The sequence below is a fragment of the Scyliorhinus canicula genome, chromosome 9, assembly GCF_902713615.1.
Source record: "Scyliorhinus canicula chromosome 9, sScyCan1.1, whole genome shotgun sequence".
NCBI lineage: Eukaryota > Metazoa > Chordata > Chondrichthyes > Carcharhiniformes > Scyliorhinidae > Scyliorhinus > Scyliorhinus canicula.
In genome coordinates, this window is record NC_052154.1 from 167,203,143 (window position 1) to 167,224,714 (window position 21,572).

At 48.9% G+C, this 21,572-nt stretch overlaps 1 protein-coding gene across 7 annotated transcripts in view; it reads right to left on the reverse strand.

The window, feature by feature from the left end:
- The window catches only part of trim66 (tripartite motif containing 66), a 407,144-nt gene that overhangs the window by 74,181 nt on the left and 311,391 nt on the right, over positions 1 to 21,572 (reverse strand). For all 7 annotated transcript variants that reach the window (XM_038808134.1, XM_038808133.1, XM_038808136.1 and 4 more), the window contains one exon: positions 6,359 to 6,503. In XM_038808134.1, coding sequence (XP_038664062.1) covers positions 6,359 to 6,503 — 145 coding nt within the window. The remainder of the gene's footprint in view (positions 1 to 6,358; positions 6,504 to 21,572) is intronic.

Genomic DNA, 21,572 nt, shown 5'->3' on the forward strand with positions numbered 1-21,572 from the left:
GCTTCATTATTATTGGGCGGTGAATGTGGACAAGGTGCGGTGGTGGTGGGAAGGAGAAGGGATAGAGTGGGTTAGGATGGAGAAGGAATCTTGTAAGGGGTCTAATTTGAGAGCGATGGTGATGGCAGCATTGTAAATGGCTCCGAGTAGGTATTCAGGGAACCCAGTGGTGCAGTCCACGGTGAAGATATGGAATCAGCTGAGGAGGCATTTTAGGGTGGAAAGAATGTCGGTTCTAACGCCGCTGTGCGAGAATCATGGGTTTGAGCCGGGGGTGATGGATAGTAGATATAGGAGGTGGAGGGAAGTGGGGTTGGTCAAGGTGAGGGATTTTTATTTGGAGGAAGGGTTTGCCAGTCTGGAGGAGTTAAGGGAGAGGGTAGAGCTGCTGAGGGGTAGAGAGTTCAGGTATCTGCAGGTTGGGGACTTTACACAAAAGATCTGGAGGGGTTTCCCAAGGTTGCCGGGATACACCCTGCTGGAGCGACTGCTGCATCCGGATGTAGAAGGGGAGGGAAAAATTGGGAATCTATATAAGTGGCTGGCGGAGCAGGGAGGTGAGCCGGTGGTGAAGATCAAGGAAAAATGGAAAGCGGATTTGGGAATGGAGATCAATTTGGGAGTATGGAGTGAGGCACTGCGAAGGGTAAACGGGACCTCCTCTTGCGCAAGGATATGCCTGATACAGTTTAAGGTGGTGCCCAGGGTGCATATGATTTGGACTAGAATGACCGGGTTCTTTCAGGGGGTGAGTGTGACTTGTGTGGACGGGGGCCAGCGAATCACGCGCACATATTTTGTGGTTGCGAAAAATTGGGAAGATTCTGGGCGGGAGTGTCCGCGGACTTAGCCAGGATAGTGGAGGAAGAGGTGGACCCGGACCCTTTGATGGCAATATTTGGGGTTTCAGAGAAGCCGGAGGTCATGGAGAGGAGGAAGGCCGATATTGTGGCCTTTGCCTCTCTGATTGCATGGCGGTGCATTTTGCTGGAGTGGCGGTAGGCATCGCCACCGGGGGTAATGGCATGGTTGGGTAATCTGTACGGCTTCCTGCGGTTAGAGAAGTATGAGTTAAGGGGCTCAGCAGGGGAGTTCGATAAAAGGTGGGGTGTTTGTGACCGGTGTTTGAGGAGCTATTCGTCGCAGGGGGATGGGTGATGGGGAGGGGGTGAAAAAGGGGAAAAATCTGTACAGACGACTGTATAGTTTGATTGTTGGGAAGTGTGTTTCCCGTGGTGTTTATTTGCTGTAACATGCTTTGATACATGTTTGTAATAAAACACGTTTAAAAATATATATATTGGTAGAACACCTTTGGGTTTTCTTTAACTAATCTTTTTTCATGGCCTTTGATTTACTTATTTCCTTTATTACTTCGTTCCTGCACTTCCTATACTCATCTAAACTATCTGCAGTGCTTAGTCCTTTGTACCTATTCTACGCTTTCTTTTTCTGTTTGATCATCCCCTGTATTCCTGTGGACAAACGGGGAGGTGGGGGAGGGGAGGGGATCTCGATCTGGCAATACCACTCTTAATTTGTGGAGGGGGCATGTCTACCGTACATTTAGCATCTCGCTTTTTAGCGTATCCACTGGTTCTCCACTGATTTATCCTCGATCAGTGCTGCCCAGTCCACCTCAGCTAAGTACCTTCTCATTTCTGCAAACTTTGTCGCTGTCCCCCAACCACAATTCAAAATTTTTACTCCTGCTTTATCTCTGTCCTTTTCCATGGGAATTCAAAATCTAACTGAATTGTGATCACTATCCCCAATATGGTCTCCAACTGTCATTTCACCACTTGTCCTTCTTCGTTCCCCAAAACGAGATAAGAATTGCATCTACTCTTGTTGGTTTAGTCACTAATTTTCCTGGACACACTGCATGAATTTTTCTCCCTCAGTTCCCTTTATATTGTTTGAATCCGAATTGATATTGTGATAGTTAAAGTCTCGTACTATTATTGCCCTATTGTTCAGCACGGAACACAGTGGTTAGCACTGTTGCTTCTCAGCGCCAGGAACCTGTGTTTGATTCCCGGCTTGGGTCACTGACTGTGCGGAGTCTGAAAATTCTCCCCGTGTCTGCGTGGTTTTCCTCCGGGTGCTCCGGTTTATTCACTCAAGTCCAGAAAGACGTGCTTGTTAGGTGAATTGGGCATTCTGAATTCTCCCACAGTATACCCGAATAGGTGCTGGAGTGTGGCGACTAGGGTATTTTCACAGTAACTTCATTGCAGTGTTAATGTAAGCCTACTTGTGACACTAATAAAGATTATATTATTATTATTCTCACAGACAGAAACTTACCTACATATTTGCTCTTCTATCGCCCTTTGACTATTTGTGGGGTCTGTAGTTTACTCCCAGTAGGGTGACTGCCCTTTTTGTATTTCTAAGCTCAACCCATAAAGCCTGGTTTGTTGACCTGTTTAGTATATCATCCCTTCTCACAACTGGAACGGATTCTTTAGCCATTAATGCTACACCCCCTCCTTTTTTATCCCCTACTCTATCAAAGAACAAGACAATTACAGCACAGGAACAGGCCCTTCGGCCCTCCAAGCCTGCACCAATCATGCTGCCTGTTGTGTTAAACACTACTGGTCATACACTACGTGTATTACGGTACTGCCACTGTACTACAGTTAATACAGTAAATCCCAGCCTGCTGGCTCCTCCCAGCAGGCGCTGTATAAAAGTGCATACTCTCCTGCGCTGTCTCCATTCTAGTTCCAGCTGCAGTAGGCTTAACATCTGGTGCAATAAAGCCTCAATAGTTTCACCATTTCGTCTCGTGGTCATTGATGGTACATCACCTGTCTAAACTAAACCCCACTACGCTTCTCGGAACCATTTCCCTCTATTTCCATCCTCTTCATGTCAAGATGCCATCATATCTGCTTCCAGTACGTCCCCCGGCAGTGAGTTCCAGGCTCCCACCACCTTCTGTGTGAAACAACTTGCCTCATACATCTCATTCAAATCTTGCCCCATACACCTTAAACCTATGCCCCCTAGTAATTGACACTTCCACCCTGGGAAAAAGCTTCTTATTGTGCACTCAGTCCATGCCTCTCATAACCTTGCAGACGTCTATCAGGTCGCCTGTCAACCTATGTCGCTCCAGTGAGAACAAACCAAGTTTCTCCGATCTCTCCTCATAGCTAATGCACTCCAGACCAGGCAACATCCTGGTAAATCTTTTCTGTACCAAGAACCTACATCCTTCTGGTAGTGTGGAGACCAGGGATGGAATTCTCCGCGCTTGCACTGCCTCGGAGAATCGGCACTGACACCGAGACAGCCCATGACACTGGCGACCGGAGAATTGCTGCCAGCCACACGCACGCAATCGACACGGCATTGGTTGGGGGCCGATGGAAGAGGCCCCCATGGCGATTCTCCGCGGTCCACCGGCCAAGTTCCTGCCAGGAACTTGGCCGGTGGACATGGTTCCACCCGGTGGGAGCTCAGGCCCGCGGCCGCGGTGGCTGTCCTGGTGGGAGGATTGGGGGGAAATCAGAGTCCGGGAGGCCCTCCAGATCAGGGGTTACCGATCGGCGGGCGCACACGATTCGCGCGGGGGGGGGGGCGCTACCTTCTTCCGTGCCGGCCCGCTGTGTGGCTCCGCCTTCTTGAGCAATGAAGGGCTGCGTATGGCAGCTGAAGCAGCGCAGAGCACTCCAACGCCGTGCTGGCCCCCTGTCGGCAACAGAATCGCTGGGCCAAGAGGGCTGGCGTGAAACACTCCAGTGTTTACGCTGGCATCAACACTTAGCCGTGTTTTCAGAGAATCCTGGTCCAGAATTGAACACTATATTCCAAGTGCAGCCTAACGAAGGTTCTATAGAGCTGCAACATGACTTGCCAGTATTTAAACAATGCCTCGGCCGATGAAGGTAAGCATGCCCTGTGCCTTCTTGACTACCTTTTCCACATGCTTTGCCACTTAGTGATCTGTGTGCCAGTACACCCAGATCCCTCTGCCTATCATTTACTGTATATTTCCCATCTGTATTAGAACTTCCAAAATGCATTACCTCACATTTGTCCAGATTAAACCGCTCTTTAGCCTACTGTATCCACTGATGGTCCTCATCGCTCTCCATAATTCCACCAAACGTTGTTTGGTCACAAACGTACGAATCAAACCAGTCACATTTTCTTCCAAATCGTTTATATATATTACAAACAGCAAAGGTCACAGCCCTCCATCCAGAAACACACCCTTCCACTGCTACCCTCTGTTTTCTATGACCAAGCCAGCTCTGTATCCATCTTGCCAGCTCATCTCTGATCCCGTGTAACTTCACTTTCTGTACCAGTCTGCCATGAGGGACCTTGTCAGAGCCTTACTGAAGTCCATGTAGACAACATCCACTGCCCTACCTTCATCAATCATTTTCGTCACTTCCACAAAAAACTTGATCAAGTTAGTGAGACACGGCGACACGACTTCCCCTTGACAAAACCACATTGACTCTCGCTAATATGGCAACTTATTTCCAAGTGGGAGTAAATCCTGTCCCAAAGAATCCTCTCCAATAATTTCCCTACCACTGACGTAAGGCCTGTAATTACCTGGATTATCCTTGATAACCTTCTTCAACAAAGGAACAACATTGGCTAGTCTCCAACCCACTGGGACCTCCCCTGAAGCCAGTGAGGATACAAAGATTTCTCTCAAGGCCCCAGCAATTTTCTTCCTTGCCTCTCTCAGTATTCTGGGGTATATCCCATCAGACCCTGGAGATTGGTCTACCTTAATGTTTCTCAAGACCCCGAATGCCACCTCCTTTTTGATCTCAACATGACCCAAACTATCTACACACCCTTCCCAAGACTCATCATCCACCAAGTCCTTCTCTTTGGTGAATACTGACGTAAAGGATTCATTTAATACATCGCCCATTTCCTCTTGCTCCACGCATAGATTCCTTCCCCTATCCTTGAGTGGGCCTACCTCCTTGCCCTTTTTCTTTTTGACTAGGCTCATATCTCTCATTAACCAAGGTTCGTGAAACTTGCCATACTTATCCTTCATCCTCACAGGAACATGCCAGCCCTAAATTCCTGTCAACTTAACACTTGAAAGCTTCCCACATGCCAGATGTTGATTTGCCCTCAAATATATGCCCCCAAACTACATTCTTCAGATCCTGCCTACTATTGCTGTCATTAACCTTCCCCAATTTAGAACCTTCACCCGAGTGCTCCCCCACTGAAACGTCGACCACCTGGCTGGTCCCAATACCAGGTCCGATATGGCCTAATCCTTAGGTGGACTATCCACATACTGTTTCACGAAGGCCTCCTGGAAGCCCTCTTACAAACTATGTCCCATCCACGCCCCTAGCACTAAGTCAATATAGGACACACACACACACACACACACACACACACACACACACACACACACACACACATCGGAGAATCACCCCCGACGTGTCTACAAAAGGAAAGACAAATCCAGTCCACCCAATTATTGTCCCATCAGTCTATACTCTCATCCGTAAAATCATATAAATATACAAACGTCTCTTTTTTTCATTTAGGGAATGCCTCGGCACGGTGGCGCAGTGGTTAGCACTGCTGCCTCATGGCGCCGAGGACCCGGGTTTGATCTCGGCCTCAGGTCATAGTCTGTGTGGAGTTTGCACATTCTCCCTATGTCTGCATGGGTCTCACCCCCACAACCCATCAGATATTAATTCAGATAAATAAAGATTTTTCAAATTCATTGACAGCTGCATAATTTAAGCAATCCAGTTGCTAAAGTAAATTAAATGTTAAAATTTATACCAGTTCAGATCCATCATTCACTTTCAATCCCTGTATTCAGTAGAAATATGCAATTAAAGGATAAGTGGAATTTTCCAACTCACACTAGCAGTTCAACTTTTTCAGGCAACTGGGGAATTACCCTGTCAGTATAATGGATTTAGCCTTGCCAGCATCATTCACATCTGGACCATAACCTACATTTTAAACATTTAGATGTATATTTTGGTTCGGTTAAATGCGAGGAGAAAATGCAGGAATGTGTGTTTTCTTTATTGTTCTGACTAGCAAAAAAAAAAATCAGTAAAAGGTTCAAATGAATATTTTGTAAAGTTTGATATCCAGTGTCAGCACAAAACATGCCTTACCCAAGTTTCCATTAAATTATTCCCACTTCAAACCTTATCCTAAAACACAGCAGCAGTACTCCCTTCTTCACTACTGCTATATACCAATTTTCCATCCACGTCCTTTGGTCATTTTGCTGGCAGGACTGCCAATTCTCTTGTCGAATCTATATCACTTCCTCAAATGCATGATCAGTTCCTTGCTTAAGAGCTGTGTAATAGCTTACCTCCATTATGCTCTGGGGTGGACAACTTATGATGCTTTGTATCCTTCCCATGCACATGTTCTTCTGAGCATGTACTGCACAGCCACTTATTGCAGTCCAAACAGAAATGGAGGGCTGGTTTCTTTTCTTCACAGTCTGAGCAGTGCTGATGAGAACAAACAAACACTAAATTCAGGCAATTACTTCAAAAATCATGTACACAAGGCATCGAAAATTGGATTAAATCCTGCATGATTACTATTCATACCTATTGATCAGATATTGACATTTTTGGCATTATTATCAAGGTTTCTGTAATTTAGAGATAAAAGATTGGTTGAGATCACACGTTGAGACTGTTATTGCATCCTTTAAAGTATCATTACTTGTTCACACACATGCAACACTGGCTTTGGAATTTGCTGTGTCCTTTGCGACATAAAACTGCAGCTTCCCTCTACCAAATATTATGCGACAGGTTTATGCATGGTGCTAAAAAGAGCATAGCCACTGTGTTCTATGTAGCTGACCAACAGGAAATAATGCACTGCAGTATCACTTTCAGAGGAACAAATGATCCGAACCGTGAAAGGAACAAAGCCAGAGTTTTAGCTATGGGTAGTACTTGCAGGTATATGCCTATAGTGACACGTTGGACTGGAAGCTGATAACCACAGAGCCTAGCTTGCAAGATCAACTCTGCAACAGATTGGGACATATTCATTCATGCTGTGTGTTCAGCTTTCCTTTTTACAAAATTTGTAATGGCCAAACAGAAATTCTGACAAATACTATATTTTAAAAAAAATTTGATGTGGCTTGCGGGTGCAGTTGACTTCTAGTAACATATTTTTGGCAACTGTTCCTGACTAGCAAGGGTGAGGAGATCAATACTAAGGAAATAAACAAGTTTCCATCCCGCTGTCAACCACTCAGTCAGATATAACAAAGTCCAGAGATAGAGCAAAGGTCCCTCATCTTACTCATCAAAGGTCCCTCATCAGGCTGGATTTTACATTTGGGTTCAGGATCCAATTCTGCTCATGACCACTAACATAGGACTTCTTTGCTGTCCAATTAAGGATGTCAGGTAGACTCCTGACACTGGGAGGCCAATAAGAATCCCTCCAGCACTGAGAATGCTACAGACTGGCAATGCAGGTAAGAGATAGAGAGGGAACCGCATGATGGAGGCATCCTCTCAGCACTCTTAAAATTGAAATATATTTCAATGGATTGTCATTATGGAGGGTGGTTGTGGTCATTCAGAAGTCAGCTCCAGGAAGGCATTAAAAAGAGACAGGGAGCACCAGATCACAGTCTTCAACTGTTAATGAACTTGATGATAATTTCTTCACTCCTGCTTCTTCCACCCTTTTATTCTTCCCTCCCCTTTCCCAACTTCTTTTCCTTCCTCCGTGCTGCCTTAATTTGTTACATCTGGCAAATGGTCACCAACCCGCTCTTTCCATCCATGTTGCCAGACAGTATGCCCAGCATTTTCTGTTTATAATTCAGTTTGTCAGCATCTGTAGTTTACATTCACCAATTGGTGTGATATCCAGCCTAATTAGATAATTAAACCTCATTTTCTTTCTTGCCCTCTGTTGAAGGAGATTGACTGTCCCAAACCCATTCCTAATAAAGTAATTCTCAGTTTTCACTCATTTCACTTTAATGTCGGTCTTTTAATGTGACTCATATTCCCGCTTAATGTTCTGAGTTTCATTTTAAAGTAGTTTTGTGCTGGGCCTGACATACAGGCCCATAACTTCCTCACAGTTGCAATCTCCAGAGGATTGCCACTCTCGAGGGTCTTGCCCACACTGGGATTCCAAAGCCCCCGTCTCCCCCAACCTTGTTCACTCAGGCTGGGTGAGACAGGAGCAGCAAAGTGTGCCCCCAGATAGGGTGTTAGTAGCTGCCGTAAAGGAGGTGTTTAAAGGGACAATGAAAAGGTAAGTAATTCAGACAATGGGGGCTGGGGGTTGTCGGGTGTGTGGGAAGTGTCCCATGAGAGACGGAGTCTGTTTTTTTTAAACATAGTTACTCTGGAGTTAGAAGCGATTCTTTACCCTCCAACTCTTTCAGAGTAACTATCAGGGTAAAAGTGGCAGAACCACTCAACGTTAGTGATTTAAATTGCTTTTATCAGATGACTCCCAGCCCAGCACAATTATCCAGGGGAATTCAGTACTTTTGGCCAATTGCCGGGTAAACTCTAAAGTGGGAACCTCCTAGAGGGATTCCCCAGTACATCATTGCGGTACCTCCTAAATACACTGCTGGGGAACCAGGAAGTTATGGGCAATCGCCAAATGATTGGATTAGCATTATTTTGGAGCGGCCTCTGTCACTCCCTGACCATTTCTCTTGCTGCCAACCTTCTGGTATTCCAACTCCTCAAATTTCTCAGTCAGTGCGTGGCATATTGAAATAGCTTTTAAAAAAAAGGATACTGAGGATTCAAACAAATGCTTTAATTGTAAATGTTTATAATTAGATAATCGCACTAATCAAATTTTATCTGAAAACAAAGGGAGGCCTGGATGCAGAGCTAGATTGATTAATGTAGTGACTTTAACAATTCAGTTTGGCTATAATTGCAGGCTATAGTTATCATTTGCTTTAGTAATAAAACATACATGAAAAACTAATCTAATGGTGCAAAATCAGTGGCTATGGTCAAGGTTCTCATCATTGTAGTATCATATAGCTAGAATAGCACATCGTTATACCAGCAGTGTGCAGTACATCAACTGCAAACCACATTCATTGGGAAGATGCTATAACCAATTTAGAACCTTAAAGGTTTACAGTACAAAATGAAACTATTTGATCCATTCACCAGACGTTTACCAGGTCTGTTGAGGCAAGGAGAGGGGCATGGAAACTTAAAATGCAGTGCATTGGATCAGCTCCCAACATGTTCCAGTCTCTGTATGCTATTTCCAGAGTAAGGCTTCCAGCGACAACAGCTACCCATCTGGGAGTTTTGAACCGAGTAAATAATAGCTAACCAGCATGTCTACCTGGATACATAGCTGATGTAATTCACGATGTGGAGATGCCGGCGTTGGACTGGGGTGAGCACAGTAAGAAGTCTTACAACACCAGGTTAAAGTCCAACAGGTTTGTTTCAAACACGAGCTTTCGGAGCACGGCTCCTTCTTCAGGTGAATGGAAAGGCTTGTTCCAGAAATGTTTATATAGACACAGTCAGAGATGCCCCGGAATGCGAGCACCTGCAGGCAATCAAATCATCAAAGATGCAGAGAGAGAGGTAACTCCAGGTTAAAGAGGTGTGAATTGTCCCAAGCCAGTTCAGTCGGTAGGCCTCTGCAAATCCAGGCTTGTTGGTGGGGGCCGAATGTAATGCGACATGAATCCCAGATCCCGGTTGAGTCCGCATTCATGCGTGCGGAACTTAGCTATAAGTTTTTGCTCAGCAATTTTGCGTTGTCGCGTCTCCTGAAGGCCTCCTTGTAGAATGCTGACCCGGAGATCAGAGGCTGAATGTCCTTGACTGCTGAAGTGTTCCCCAACTGGAAGGGAACAGTCCTGCCTGTTGATAGTCGCACGATGCCCGTTTATTCGTTGTCGCAGTGTCTGCATGGTCTCGCCAATGTACCACGCTTCGGGACATCCTTTCCTGCAGCGTATGAGGTAGACTACATTGGTCGAGTCGCACGAGTATGCGCCGCGTACCTGGTGGGTGGTGTTTCCACGTGTAATGGTGGTGTCCATGTCGATGATCTGGCATGTCTTGCAGAGATTACCCTGGCAGGGTTTTGTGGTGTTGTGGTTGCTGTTCTGAAGGCTGGGTAATTTGCTGCAAACAATGGTTTGTTTGAGGTTGCGCGGTTGTTTGAAGGCCAGTAGTGGGGGTGTGGGGATGACCTTGGCAAGATGTCCATCCTCGCTGATGATGTGTTGGAGGCTGCGAAGAAGATGTCGTAGTTTCTCCGCCCCAGGAAAGTACTGGACGACGAAGGGTACTCTGTCAGTGGTGTCCCGTGTTTGTCTTCTGAGGAGGTCGGTGCGGTTTTTTGCTGTGGCGCGGTGGAACTGTCGATCAATGAGTCGAGCGCCATATCCCGTTCGTACGAGGGCATCTTTCAGCATCTGTAGGTGTCTGTTGCGCTCCTCCTTGTCTGAGCAGATCCTGTGTATACGGAGGGCTTGTCCATAGGGGATGGCTTCTTTAATGTGTTTCGGGCGAAAGCTGGAGAAGTGGAGCATCGTGAGATTATCTGTGGGCTTGCGGTAAAGCGAGGTGCTGAGGTGACCGTCCTTGATGGAGACGAGTGTGTCCAAGAATGGAACTGAATTTGGAGAATAGTCCATGGTGAGTTTGATGGTGGGATGGAACTTATTGATGTCATCGTGTAGTCGTTTCAGTGATGTCTCGCCGTGGGTCCAAAGGAAAAAAATGTCATCGATGTATCTGGTGTATAGCATCGGTTGAAAGTCCTGTGTGGTGAGGAAGTCCTGTTCAAACTTGTGCATGAAGATGTTGGCATATTGAGGTGCAAATTTGGTCCCCATGGCTGTTCCGTGCGTCTGGATGAAGAATTTGTTGTCGAAGGTGAAGACGTTGTGGTCTAGAATGAAACGGATGAGTTGCAGAATTGCGTCTGGAGATTGGCAGTTGTCGGTGTTGAGGACTGAGGCTGTTGCAGCAATGCCGTCGTCATGGGGGATGCTGGTGTAGAGTGCCGAGACATCCATTGTGACGAGGAATGTTCCTGGTTCAACTGGTCCATGGGTGCTGAGTTTCTGTAGGAAGTCCGTCGTGTCGCGACAGAAGCTGGGTGTACCTTGTACGATGGGTTTCAAGATGCCCTCGATGTGGCCAGAGAGGTTCTCACACAGGGTCCCATTGCCTGAAACGATAGGACGGCCTGGTGTGTTGGCCTTGTGTATTTTCGGGAGGCAGTAGAGATCTCCAATGCGGGGATTACGTGGGATGAGAGCACGTAGGGTGTTCTGAAGGTCTGGATCTAAGGTCTTGATCAGTCTGCTGAGTTGGCGGATGTGTTCCTTGGTTGGATCTGCGGGTAACTGCCTGTAGTGTTCCTGGTTGTCGAGTTGTCGGTATACTTCTTTGCAGTAGTCTGTTCTGTTCAGTATGACGGTGGCCCCTCCTTTGTCTGCTGGTTTGATGACGATGTTGCGGTTGGTCTTGAGAGTGCGGATGGCGTTGCGTTGTGCTTGGGTGACGTTTGAGGCTGCCTTGTGATTGCGAGTGATGAATCTGGCATTGACACGACTTCTGACGGCTTGAGCATACATGTCGAGTCTAGGGCAGCGGCCTTCCGGAGGGGTCCAATTTGACTCTTTCCTTTTCGGTTGCTGCACTGCAGATCTCGCGGTCTGCTGTTCCGGTTCATTGGTCGTGTCCCTGGGTTCGCTGTCGGCCTCTTGGGGTCTGTGGAAGAATTCCCGGAGCCTCATTCGCCTGATGAATTCCTCCGTATCTGCCGCGAGACTGATGGGGTCCATTTTGGTGGTGGTGCAGAAATTGAGCCCTCTGCTGAGGACTTCGATTTCGTCTGGTTGAAGGGTGTAGTCTGACAAGTTGACAATGGATTTCCCTGTATTGTTTTCGACTGTTGTACTGGGAGAAGCTTGATTGCTGCTGGTGGTGATGCCAAGTTTCTCAAGCTTCCTGTTCTTGATGTGCATGTAGGTGGCATAGTTCCGCACGCATGAATGCGGACTCAACCGGGATCTGGGATTCATGTCGCATTACATTCGGCCCCCACCAACAAGCCTGGACTTGCAGAGGCCTACCGACTGAACTGGCTTGGGACAATTCACACCTCTTTAACCTGGAGTTACCTCTCTCTCTGCATCTTTGATGATTTGATTGCCTGCAGGTGCTCGCATTCCGGGGCATCTCTGACTGTGTCTATATAAACATTTCTGGAACAAGCCTTTCCATTCACCTGAAGAAGGAGCCGTGCTCCGAAAGCTCGTGTTTGAAACAAACCTGTTGGACTTTAACCTGGTGTTGTAAGACTTCTTACGATGTAATTCACGTCTTGGAGATGGGCTTTGAGAGGTGAAGGATGCCTAGTAAGCCATTGGATGATCAGACTTAAGGGGCGCGATTCTCTGCTGCCCACGACGGGTCGGAGAATAGCAGGAGGGCCTTCCCGACAATTTTCACGGCCTCCCGCTATTCTCCCCCCCCCCCCCCCCCTGCGGCCGCCCCCCGACACGAATCGCTGCTCGCCGTTTTTTACGGCAAACAGCGATTCTCTGCAGGCCGATGGGCCGAATACCGCGGAGTTTACAGCCGTTTTCACGGCCGCGATCACACCTGCTTTCAGCGTTCGTGAAAACGGCCGCAAAGTGCCCGTCCCGTACAACCATGGCACCGATTGGCACGGCCGCACCACGGCCGTGCCAAGGGTGGCATGGGCCTGCGATCGTTGGGCACCGATCGCGGGCAGCGGGTCCGATACCCGCGGGGAGGCATGTCGGCCCACGCATGCGCGGGTTTGACGCGTCTGCGTGATGACATCATCCGCGCATGCGTGGGTTGGAGCCGTCGTGACGCTTGGCGCGCGGACTTAGCAACGGTCGCTAAGGCCGCGATGCCATGCCTCACGGGGCCCCGCTGCTAGCCCCGCCCGGGGGGGGGGGAGAATCGGGTCCCGGGAGGGGGCGCGGAGGCTGCCGTGAAACACGGCCAGTTTCACGGCAGCCTTTACGACTCGCCGCATTTGCGGAGAATCGCGCCCAAGGTTCTCGTAAAGTATTTCCCTGAATTTCATATATCAGTCTGCCAAGATCAAAGAGTGAGCTGATAAAGGCTGCAAATCGTATTCCCCACCACACATAAATATGATGGGACTTTGCGCTCAGATTGGAAGGACCAAATCCATGAGGTTTGAAGACAAGACTGCAAGATTCACCTTGCTCAAGTTAAAGGAAGAATTGCTCGGAGAACCTCCACAGCGAAAGACAGTTCTGGGGTTAAAGGTTTTCCTACCGGAGAACCTCCACAGCGAAAGACAGTTCTGGGGTTAAAGGTTTTCCCACCTGGGAAATTAAAGGAATGGAAATAAACCCTCGGGGGTAAAGAATCAATTTGGACTGGTTCGTGGAGAATTGTGTGTTGACTTCAGGAATAGAGATTTTTGATTTGATTTTGTTAAAAGTTAAAGGGCAAAGTTCTATTTTCAGTTCAAGGGATACGTTCCAGATAAAAAATAGTGTTTAGTCATCGTTGTTTATTCTTGGTTTGTTGCAGTAAAAGTCATAAAACCTAAAATAAAAGGGTAATTATTTCCAAATATGGACCTGCAATGGAATTTTACAAAAGGTGCACAGGCCATCTGCTTCAGGAGCCTCGCAACACATCGGAGTCAGTTTCATGGTGGAAAGTCAGTGCTGCACCATACAATCTCGCAGATTAATGTACAAATAAACAGAAAAGTTGTTAGCAGCACATTTACAGGTATTTTGAGCCATTTCCCCTGCACACATAACCACAAGATATTTCTGGCTGCCATTTATAGTATGCCATTTGGATTTTCAAGGCGAGTGTCTCTCTCGTGTGGTTCCTTCTCTCTCTGTTTGCCTGGGCAGTGCTCACTTTTCTCAGTGTAGTTGCCAGTCTGCCCTTTCCTTTGGTCCTTCCGATTGCCCACCCTGTGTCTGCGTGTAACCTGTCATCCCTAAATGGATCATGACCATGCAGGTAGCCAATTAATCTGTAAAATCAAGTCAGCAGGCATGCTATTGAAACACGTCTGCTGGGATTCTCCGATACCCCGCCGGGTCGGAGAACTGCCATGCCAGTCCGACGCCGACCCACCGATTCTCCAGCACCGATTCTCGGGCGCCCGTGGGATCACCGGCAGTCGGGGGCCATTGAAAGTGCCCCCCCCCGGGAGATTCTCCGCACCTCGACGGGCCATGTGCCCGCCGAGTTCCGCCGGCATAGGTTACGTATGGTCCTACCCGGCAGGACCTCGGAGTTCTGGCTGCGGGGGCCGTCCTGGGGGGCCTTCTGATCAGCGTTTGGGCTATTTCCGTTGGGGGGGGCCTATGTTCCTCTGCGCCGGGCCCCTGTAGGGCTCCGCCATGTTGCCTGGGGGCCGGCACGGAGACAGGAACCCATGCACATGTGCAAACTCGCGCTGACCATGGTGCACCGGCTGGAGCAGCGGACACCACTCCGGCGCCGTACTAGCCCCCTGGGAAGAGGTGAATACCTTGGGCCTGGAGACCCGTGGACACCGGAGTGGCTCGCACCGCTTTTGATGCCACCGCCAGAACTTGCCCGCGGGATCGAAGAATCCCGGCTGTCATCTTTGGACCAGGAAATACTCCCAACATTGGGCTCTCAGTAACCAGGGGAAAATTCAACTCATTGCGTCTGCCAGCCCTTCGCACTAGCAATCTCAACATATCCTATTGCCCTGCTTTATTTCCCACAGTTCTTTATCATCATCTGCTCCAAATATTTATTCAGTATGCTGGTTTCCAGCTCATCCACCTGGTTACTTCTGTGGCCACTTAACTTGATGATTCCCTTCATTACTCGACTCCGTGACAGGAGGAAATAGGTCATTCCCTATTTAATTGCTCAGGATTTTAAAATTTTTTAAAACCGCCTATTAAATTACCTGGGGCTTCTCTGCCCCAAAAGCAATAGGTCTAGTAATCCAATCCTGCCTCGTAACTACATTTTCTTATTTTGGCATCACACTAGTGAATCTAAACTATGCTTTTGATACACGTCTGATCAAGCAAGCACAGGAGATGCAACACCTTCCATTTTACCATCTCCCTTCCACTGACTAGGGCCTTGACACTCATCCTAGGTGAATCTATAACTTGTTTGCACTTTCGCAACATATTATGCTGTATTTGCTGCCCTCTACACTGAGGAGACCAAATACAGATTGGGTGATCACTCTGCTGCTGAACATCTCTATTTGGTCTGCAAGAAAGTAATCTTTTTAAAAATAAATTTAGATTACCCAATTAATTTTTTCCAATTCCGGGGCAATTTAGTGTGGCCAATCCACCTACTCTGCACATTTTTGGGTTGTGGGGGCGAAACCCACGCAGACACGGGGAGAATGTGCAAACTCCACACTGTCAGTGACCCAGAGCCGGGATCGAACCTGGGACCTCAGCGCCGTGAGACAGCTGTGCTAACCACTAGGCCACCGCGCTGCCCTGAGAAAGTCATCTTAAGCATCCGGTTGCTTGCCATTTCATTTCACTCCCTCTCTGTCCTGGTCAACTACAATGCTCTAACGAAGCTCAGCAGTAAGTAGCTCAAGGAATAGTACATCATCTTCGATTAGGCACTTCACAACATCCCAAGCTAATAGGCCATAACTTGTGACTAGTGTTGGAAAGAGGTGGCCCGCTGGAAATAGAAGAATTTAATATGCATTTACATGCTCTTGAAAACTGCGCTGGAACTTGCCGGAGCTGCTTGGGTCTACATTAAAGCAGTCCAGCTCTGGCAGATTCAAGGAAGGCACGGCCAACTGCGAAGGAGGATATTGGGAAATCCTTGGGGGGGGGGGGGGGGTGTTGTTGTCAGAGGTGTCCCACGTGAGGAATACACTGGGTGTTATGCAGAATTTAGAAGCCGTTTTAATTCTAACTTTTTCTGAGTAACTATTTGTGGAGCCCTCGTGGAACCAGACAAAGTTAGCAATTTAAATCGTATTTCTCCAATGATGTGCAATTGTGGTACAAACCCTTACCTGTAAAGTTCCGAGAGGGATTACCCAGTGCATCTTTGGGGTAACCCTTCATTCCGGCACTGGGGAGCTCAGAAGCTACAACCCCTTAATATAAAAGCTCAACAATTTAAACTCAAAACTATTGCCCAAATTGGTTTTTAAATACTACTTTTGTTTAGTATACTTTAGTAAACAGCACCCAAGTTTAACTAGGCTTTGACAAATAGTCACCTAGACTCGAAACGTTAGCTCCTTCTCTCTCTCCACAGATGCTGTCAGAGCCGGGATTGTCCAGTATTTACTGTTGTTGTTTGATTCTAGCATTCGCAGTAATTTGCATTTAACCAGGAAAGAGTGGAGTTCTGGTGGCGGCCATGGTGTGAGTGGGTGGCTCCCGTTCGAGGTGGTATTTTTGGACCTTTTCCTCGGCTAACGGGTGGATATGTTGAAAAAAAGTGCAGGAGGGGTGGATCCCCCGGTGGATGCATTTGAGGACCAGGAGTGGTCTAAAATGAAAGGAGCAGTTGGAGCGAGTTGAAGCTGTACCTGCGACACAGGAGAGGATGGCGGAGGGTCAGGGACCGGCCTCAATGGTCGACTGAGCAGCTGGTGGGCTTCCTGAACGAGAAGTTCGCCCTGCAGAGGAAGGAGAATATGGAGGACCTGGCGAAGGTGTTGGATTCGATAAAGGCGGGGATCGAGCGGTTGGACACGAGGCTGGAGGTCCAGAGCCAAGCGATCTAGAAGGTGGAGTAGTCAGTGGGGGAGCACGAGGAGCAGTTTGCCTCGATGGCGGCCAAGTTGGGGGTGATACGGGGGTGATACGGGATAATCAGAGTTGGCTGCAGAAGGTGGAGGATTTGGAGAACCGGTCCCGTAGGCAGAATTTGAGAATTGTTTAGCGGACGCTGGCGCATACGTGGCTCGGATGTTCAGGAAGTTGCTGGGAGAGGGGGACTTTGAAGTGGACCGAGTGCACAGGGCGCTAATGAAGAAGCCGCAGGGGAACGAGCTGCCGAGGGCGATGGTGGTGCGCCTGCATTGGTTCCTGGACAAGGAGCGGATCCTGAGGTGGGCCAGACAGACGAGACGTTGTACCTGGGAGGGCGTGAGCTTTGCGTGTATCAGGACCTGGGCGCAGAGCTGGCCAAGAGGAGACTGGGCTTTAACAAGGTGAAAGCGGCCCTTTTCAAGAAGGGGATGAAATTTTGTATGCTATACCCGGCGTGTCTGTGGATAACCTATAAGGGTCGCGAGCTGTACTTTGGGATGCCGGAGGAGGCGATGGAATTTGTCAGAGACAGTGGACTGGCAGGAGAAGGAGTACATTGAATGTTTGAGGAGATGCTTGCTTTCTGTTATTTGGGTTTGTTCTGTATTCTTTTGGGGCCATTGGCCTGTGTTTTTTCTTTGTGGGGGATGGTGGGTTGATGTTTTCTTTGTGTTTGGGTTAGTATTGTTTTTTTTGCACTGGGATAATGTTTGAGAGGGTGGGGGGGTTGAGAAAATCAGCTACCCAGTAGGATACTAGGCGCCATGGGCAGGGGCTACCAAGCTAGCTGGGCAGGCTACTTCACGGAAGTGGAGTCGGGTGTGGGCAGGTGGTTAGCGTGTTGATGGGGTTGTGTTGTTATTGTGTGGTGGGTGGGGAACTGCTGACAGGAGAGGGGCTTTTACGATGTGGTATGAGGAGGGTCAATGACGGTGGGCATCCGAGGGTGGGCCTGCTTTTTTTGTGCTAGACAGGACGCTGCTGGCAGGGGTCGTTGATGTGGCGTATTCAGCAATTGTTGTGTTGGATCATGAGCTGCATTGCGTGGACTTGCAGGTAAACAGGGGAGGGGGCCAGCGCCCACTGTGGAGGCTGGATGTGGGGCTTTTGTTTGACGAGGAGGTTTGTGAGCAAGTGAGGGTGGCCATTTGGGGATATGTGGAGCTGAACGACACGGAGAAGTTTTGAAGGCCACGTTGTGGGAGTAGTGAGGGGGAGATAGAGAGGCTAGTGGAGGAGATTGTCCAGGTGGACAGGAGGTATTCGGAGGCCCTGGAGGCGGGGCTATTGAAGGAGTGGGATAAACTCCAGATAGAGTTTGGGCTTTTATCTATGGGGAAAGCGGTTGGGCAGCAAGCAGGATGTTGGCGCATCAATTGAGGGAACAGGAGGCAGTGAGAAAGATCAGGAAAGTGAAGGATGGGGGCGGGGCAAACATGGTCCTGGACCCGCTGGGGGTGAATGTGATGTTTAGGGATTTTTACAGTAGGCTGTATGAGTTGGAAGACCCATCCGGGGTGGAGGGGATGAGGCGGTTTTTAGGGGGGTTGGAGTTCCTGAGGGTGGAGGAGGACTTGGTGGTGGAGAGACTGGCCCCCCCCCCCATTGGGCTGGTGGAGAATCTTGAAGCGATGCAGTTGGGCAAGACCCCGAGCCCAGATACCCAGTGGAGTTTTATAGACGGTTTTTGGCGGTCCTGGGGACCTTGTTGGTGAGGGCGTAATTTAACAAGGCCAGGGAGTGGGGGGGGGGGGGGGGGGGGGGGGGGGGGGGGGGTGCTCCCCCCCGACGTTATCGCAGGCCTTGGTCTCCTTGACTTTTAAAACAGGATGAAGATCCGGAGCAGTGCGGGTCCTATCGGCCGATCTCTTTGTTGATCGTGGATGCCAAGCTATTGGCCAAGATCACGGCCACGAGAATTAAGGACTGTGTGCCAGGGATGATGGGGGAGGATCAAACAGGGTTTGTGAAGGGGAGGCATCTGGCAGCCAACATTAGAAGATTATTAAATGTGATAATGATGCCCCCCCACCCGAGGGCCAGTATGTGGAAGTGGTGGTTGCAGACAAGGCCTTCGAACGGGTGGAGTGGGATTATATGTGGGAGGTTCTGGGGTGATTTAGGTGGGGTTTTGTGGGCTGAGTCTGGCTGCTGTACCAGGCACCGGTGGCGAGTGTGCGGACAAACCGGGTGAACTCGGACTATTTTAGACTGCATCAGGGGATAAGGCAGAGATGTCCACTCTCCCCAATGCTCTTTGCCTTGGCTATAGAACTACTGGCGATGGCCTTGAGAGTGTCGAGGGGCTGGCAGGTGATGGTACTGGGTGGGTGAAGCACAGAGTCTCACTTTATGCGGAAAATCTGTTGCTGTACATTCCAGACCCGATGTGAGGTACTGGGGGGGATTACGGGGATGAGATGAATTTGGCCTGTTTCTGGGGTATAAATCGAACATGGGGAAGAGGGAGGTCTTTCCGATCCAGATGAGGGGGCAGGAGAAGAGATTAGTAAAATGCCGTTTGAGCTGGTGGAAGGCAGCTTTCAGTACTTGGGCATTCAGATGGCATGGGGGTGGGAGCAGTTGCGCAAGTTAAATTTGGCTTGGTTGGTGATGTGACCATCAATTCACAGGACACGTGGTTGGAAGTGAACAGTGGTTTTAATAGTCTTACAACTGAGCCTGCCTGCGACGAGATGAACTGGCAGCAGGCTCACAACTGCAGATCTTTATACTTCCAGTTAGTGGGAGGAGCCATGGGCGGAGCCAAGGGTGGAGCCCAGTACAAACTCCTCATCTCCCCCTATGGGCAGAGCTGCGCAACTGCCGAGCTTACAGAGACACAACACATACAATATAACACAGTGTGAATTACTAGGATTATGATTCACCACAGTTGGTAGAGGTGGGATGCGCATTGGCGGAGGGGGGGGGGGTTCAGGCGGTAAAGACGATTGTCCTCCCGAGGTTCTTGTTAGTGTTTCAGAGCCTCCTGATTTTTATTCCCAAGGCGTTTTTTAAGAAAGTGAACGCGGTGATTTCAGGATGTGTGTGGGCGGGTAGAACCCTGCGGGTGAAGAAGGTGCTGCTGGAGCGAGGTCGGGGGCAGAGGGCTGGCTCTTCCCAACCTTTTAATTTACTCCTGGACAGCGAATATTGCAATGGTCAGGAAATAGGCAGTGGGGGAGGGGTCGGTATGGGAGCAGCTGGAAGCAGCCTCATGTAAGGGAAAGAGTTTGGGGGCACTGTTAACGGAGCCTCTGCCATTCTCGCCGGCCAGGTAGTCCACAACCCCCATAGTGGTGGCAGGTGGCCCCGAGGGTGTGGAGACAGTGCTGACAGCACATGGGGCTGGAGGGGGCTTCGGTGTGGGTACCAATATGTGGCAATTTGCTGCGTGGGGGTGTAAATGGGGAGTTTCGGGGATCTGTTTATAGACGGGTGTTTTCTGTGCTTGGAAGAGTTGGAAGAGGAATTTGGGCAGCCCGGTGGAAACGGGTTCCATTATTTGCAGGTAAGGGACTTTGGTCAAAGGCAGGTATCAACCTTCCGCACCTGCCGTCTGTAACCATCTGAGATGGCCACCTGCAAAAAACCATGGGAATTATGGCCAACCCAGGACTCAGATACAGAGCTTGTGTGTATTTGCAACCCAGATAGCTGGACCTGATCGAAACCCCTGCTCGTTTGCATTCTAATGGCCCATTGCCCCAGAACAATAGGACTGCACTCGAAACCGATACAGCCACAGACTGATCGGCGCCACTCCCTTTACTCGGAGAGCCCAACTGCCAAAGTCAATGACCTCTAAGGACTCACCCAGCCACCAAGCCACCCGCCCCTTTATTGGCCGAAACCGAAGGCAGTGATCGAAACCCTGTCAAATTATTGGGTCCAAGATTAAGGACCGCCCCAAAGAGTGCAAAACCCTAGAGTGATAAAAGGGGGCACAGCCATGTGTTCAGTCTCTTTTGGACCCAGCCTGTGTCAGCCTCCTTTGAACCTGGCCTGTGCCAGCCCAACTGCAGCATAACGACCAGACAGCCAAGTTCAAGACCAATAATCGCTACCTGACGGATGAGCCCAGCAGAGACAGAGCCACATCTTCAAACCAGCCACGTGATCAAGGTAAAGGCCTTATCCACTTGCACAGTGCCAGTTGCCTGAATAGGTTATTGTAGTTAATAGGCGTAGTTTAACTTGTAGTATATGCGTTTGCATGTCGAAGTATCCCTTGTGTGTAAATAAACCATCTTTGAACTTGAACTGACTAACTGGGAAAGCCTTGTGATTCAGTAAGAGAAATAGAAACACCCACAGTATTGGCGACGCTGTTGAGACATAACATCATATATCATAAAAAGAGCCTCAGTATCATATTGGCGACTCTAAAGAGCAACATTATTATAGTATTCCATTAAATTGGCAACACACCCCAGGGGCTACAGGATAAAGTGGTGCCGAAAGCGGAAGTAGGGGAGGGGAAGGAAATCAGAAATTTACAAGGAGCTGATGGACTGGGAAGGAGACCCGATAGGGGAGGCGAGCGGAAATGGGAGGAAGAGTTGGATAGAGAGCTGGAGGTTGGGTTGTGGGAGGATGCCCTGAGGAGAGTTAATGCATCCTCGCCATGCGCCAGGCTTAGCATTATACAAGTTAGGGTGGTGCACAGGGCACATATGACTGTGGCTCGGATTAGCAGGTTTTTTGAAGGGGTGGAGGAAAGGTGTGGGCCGTG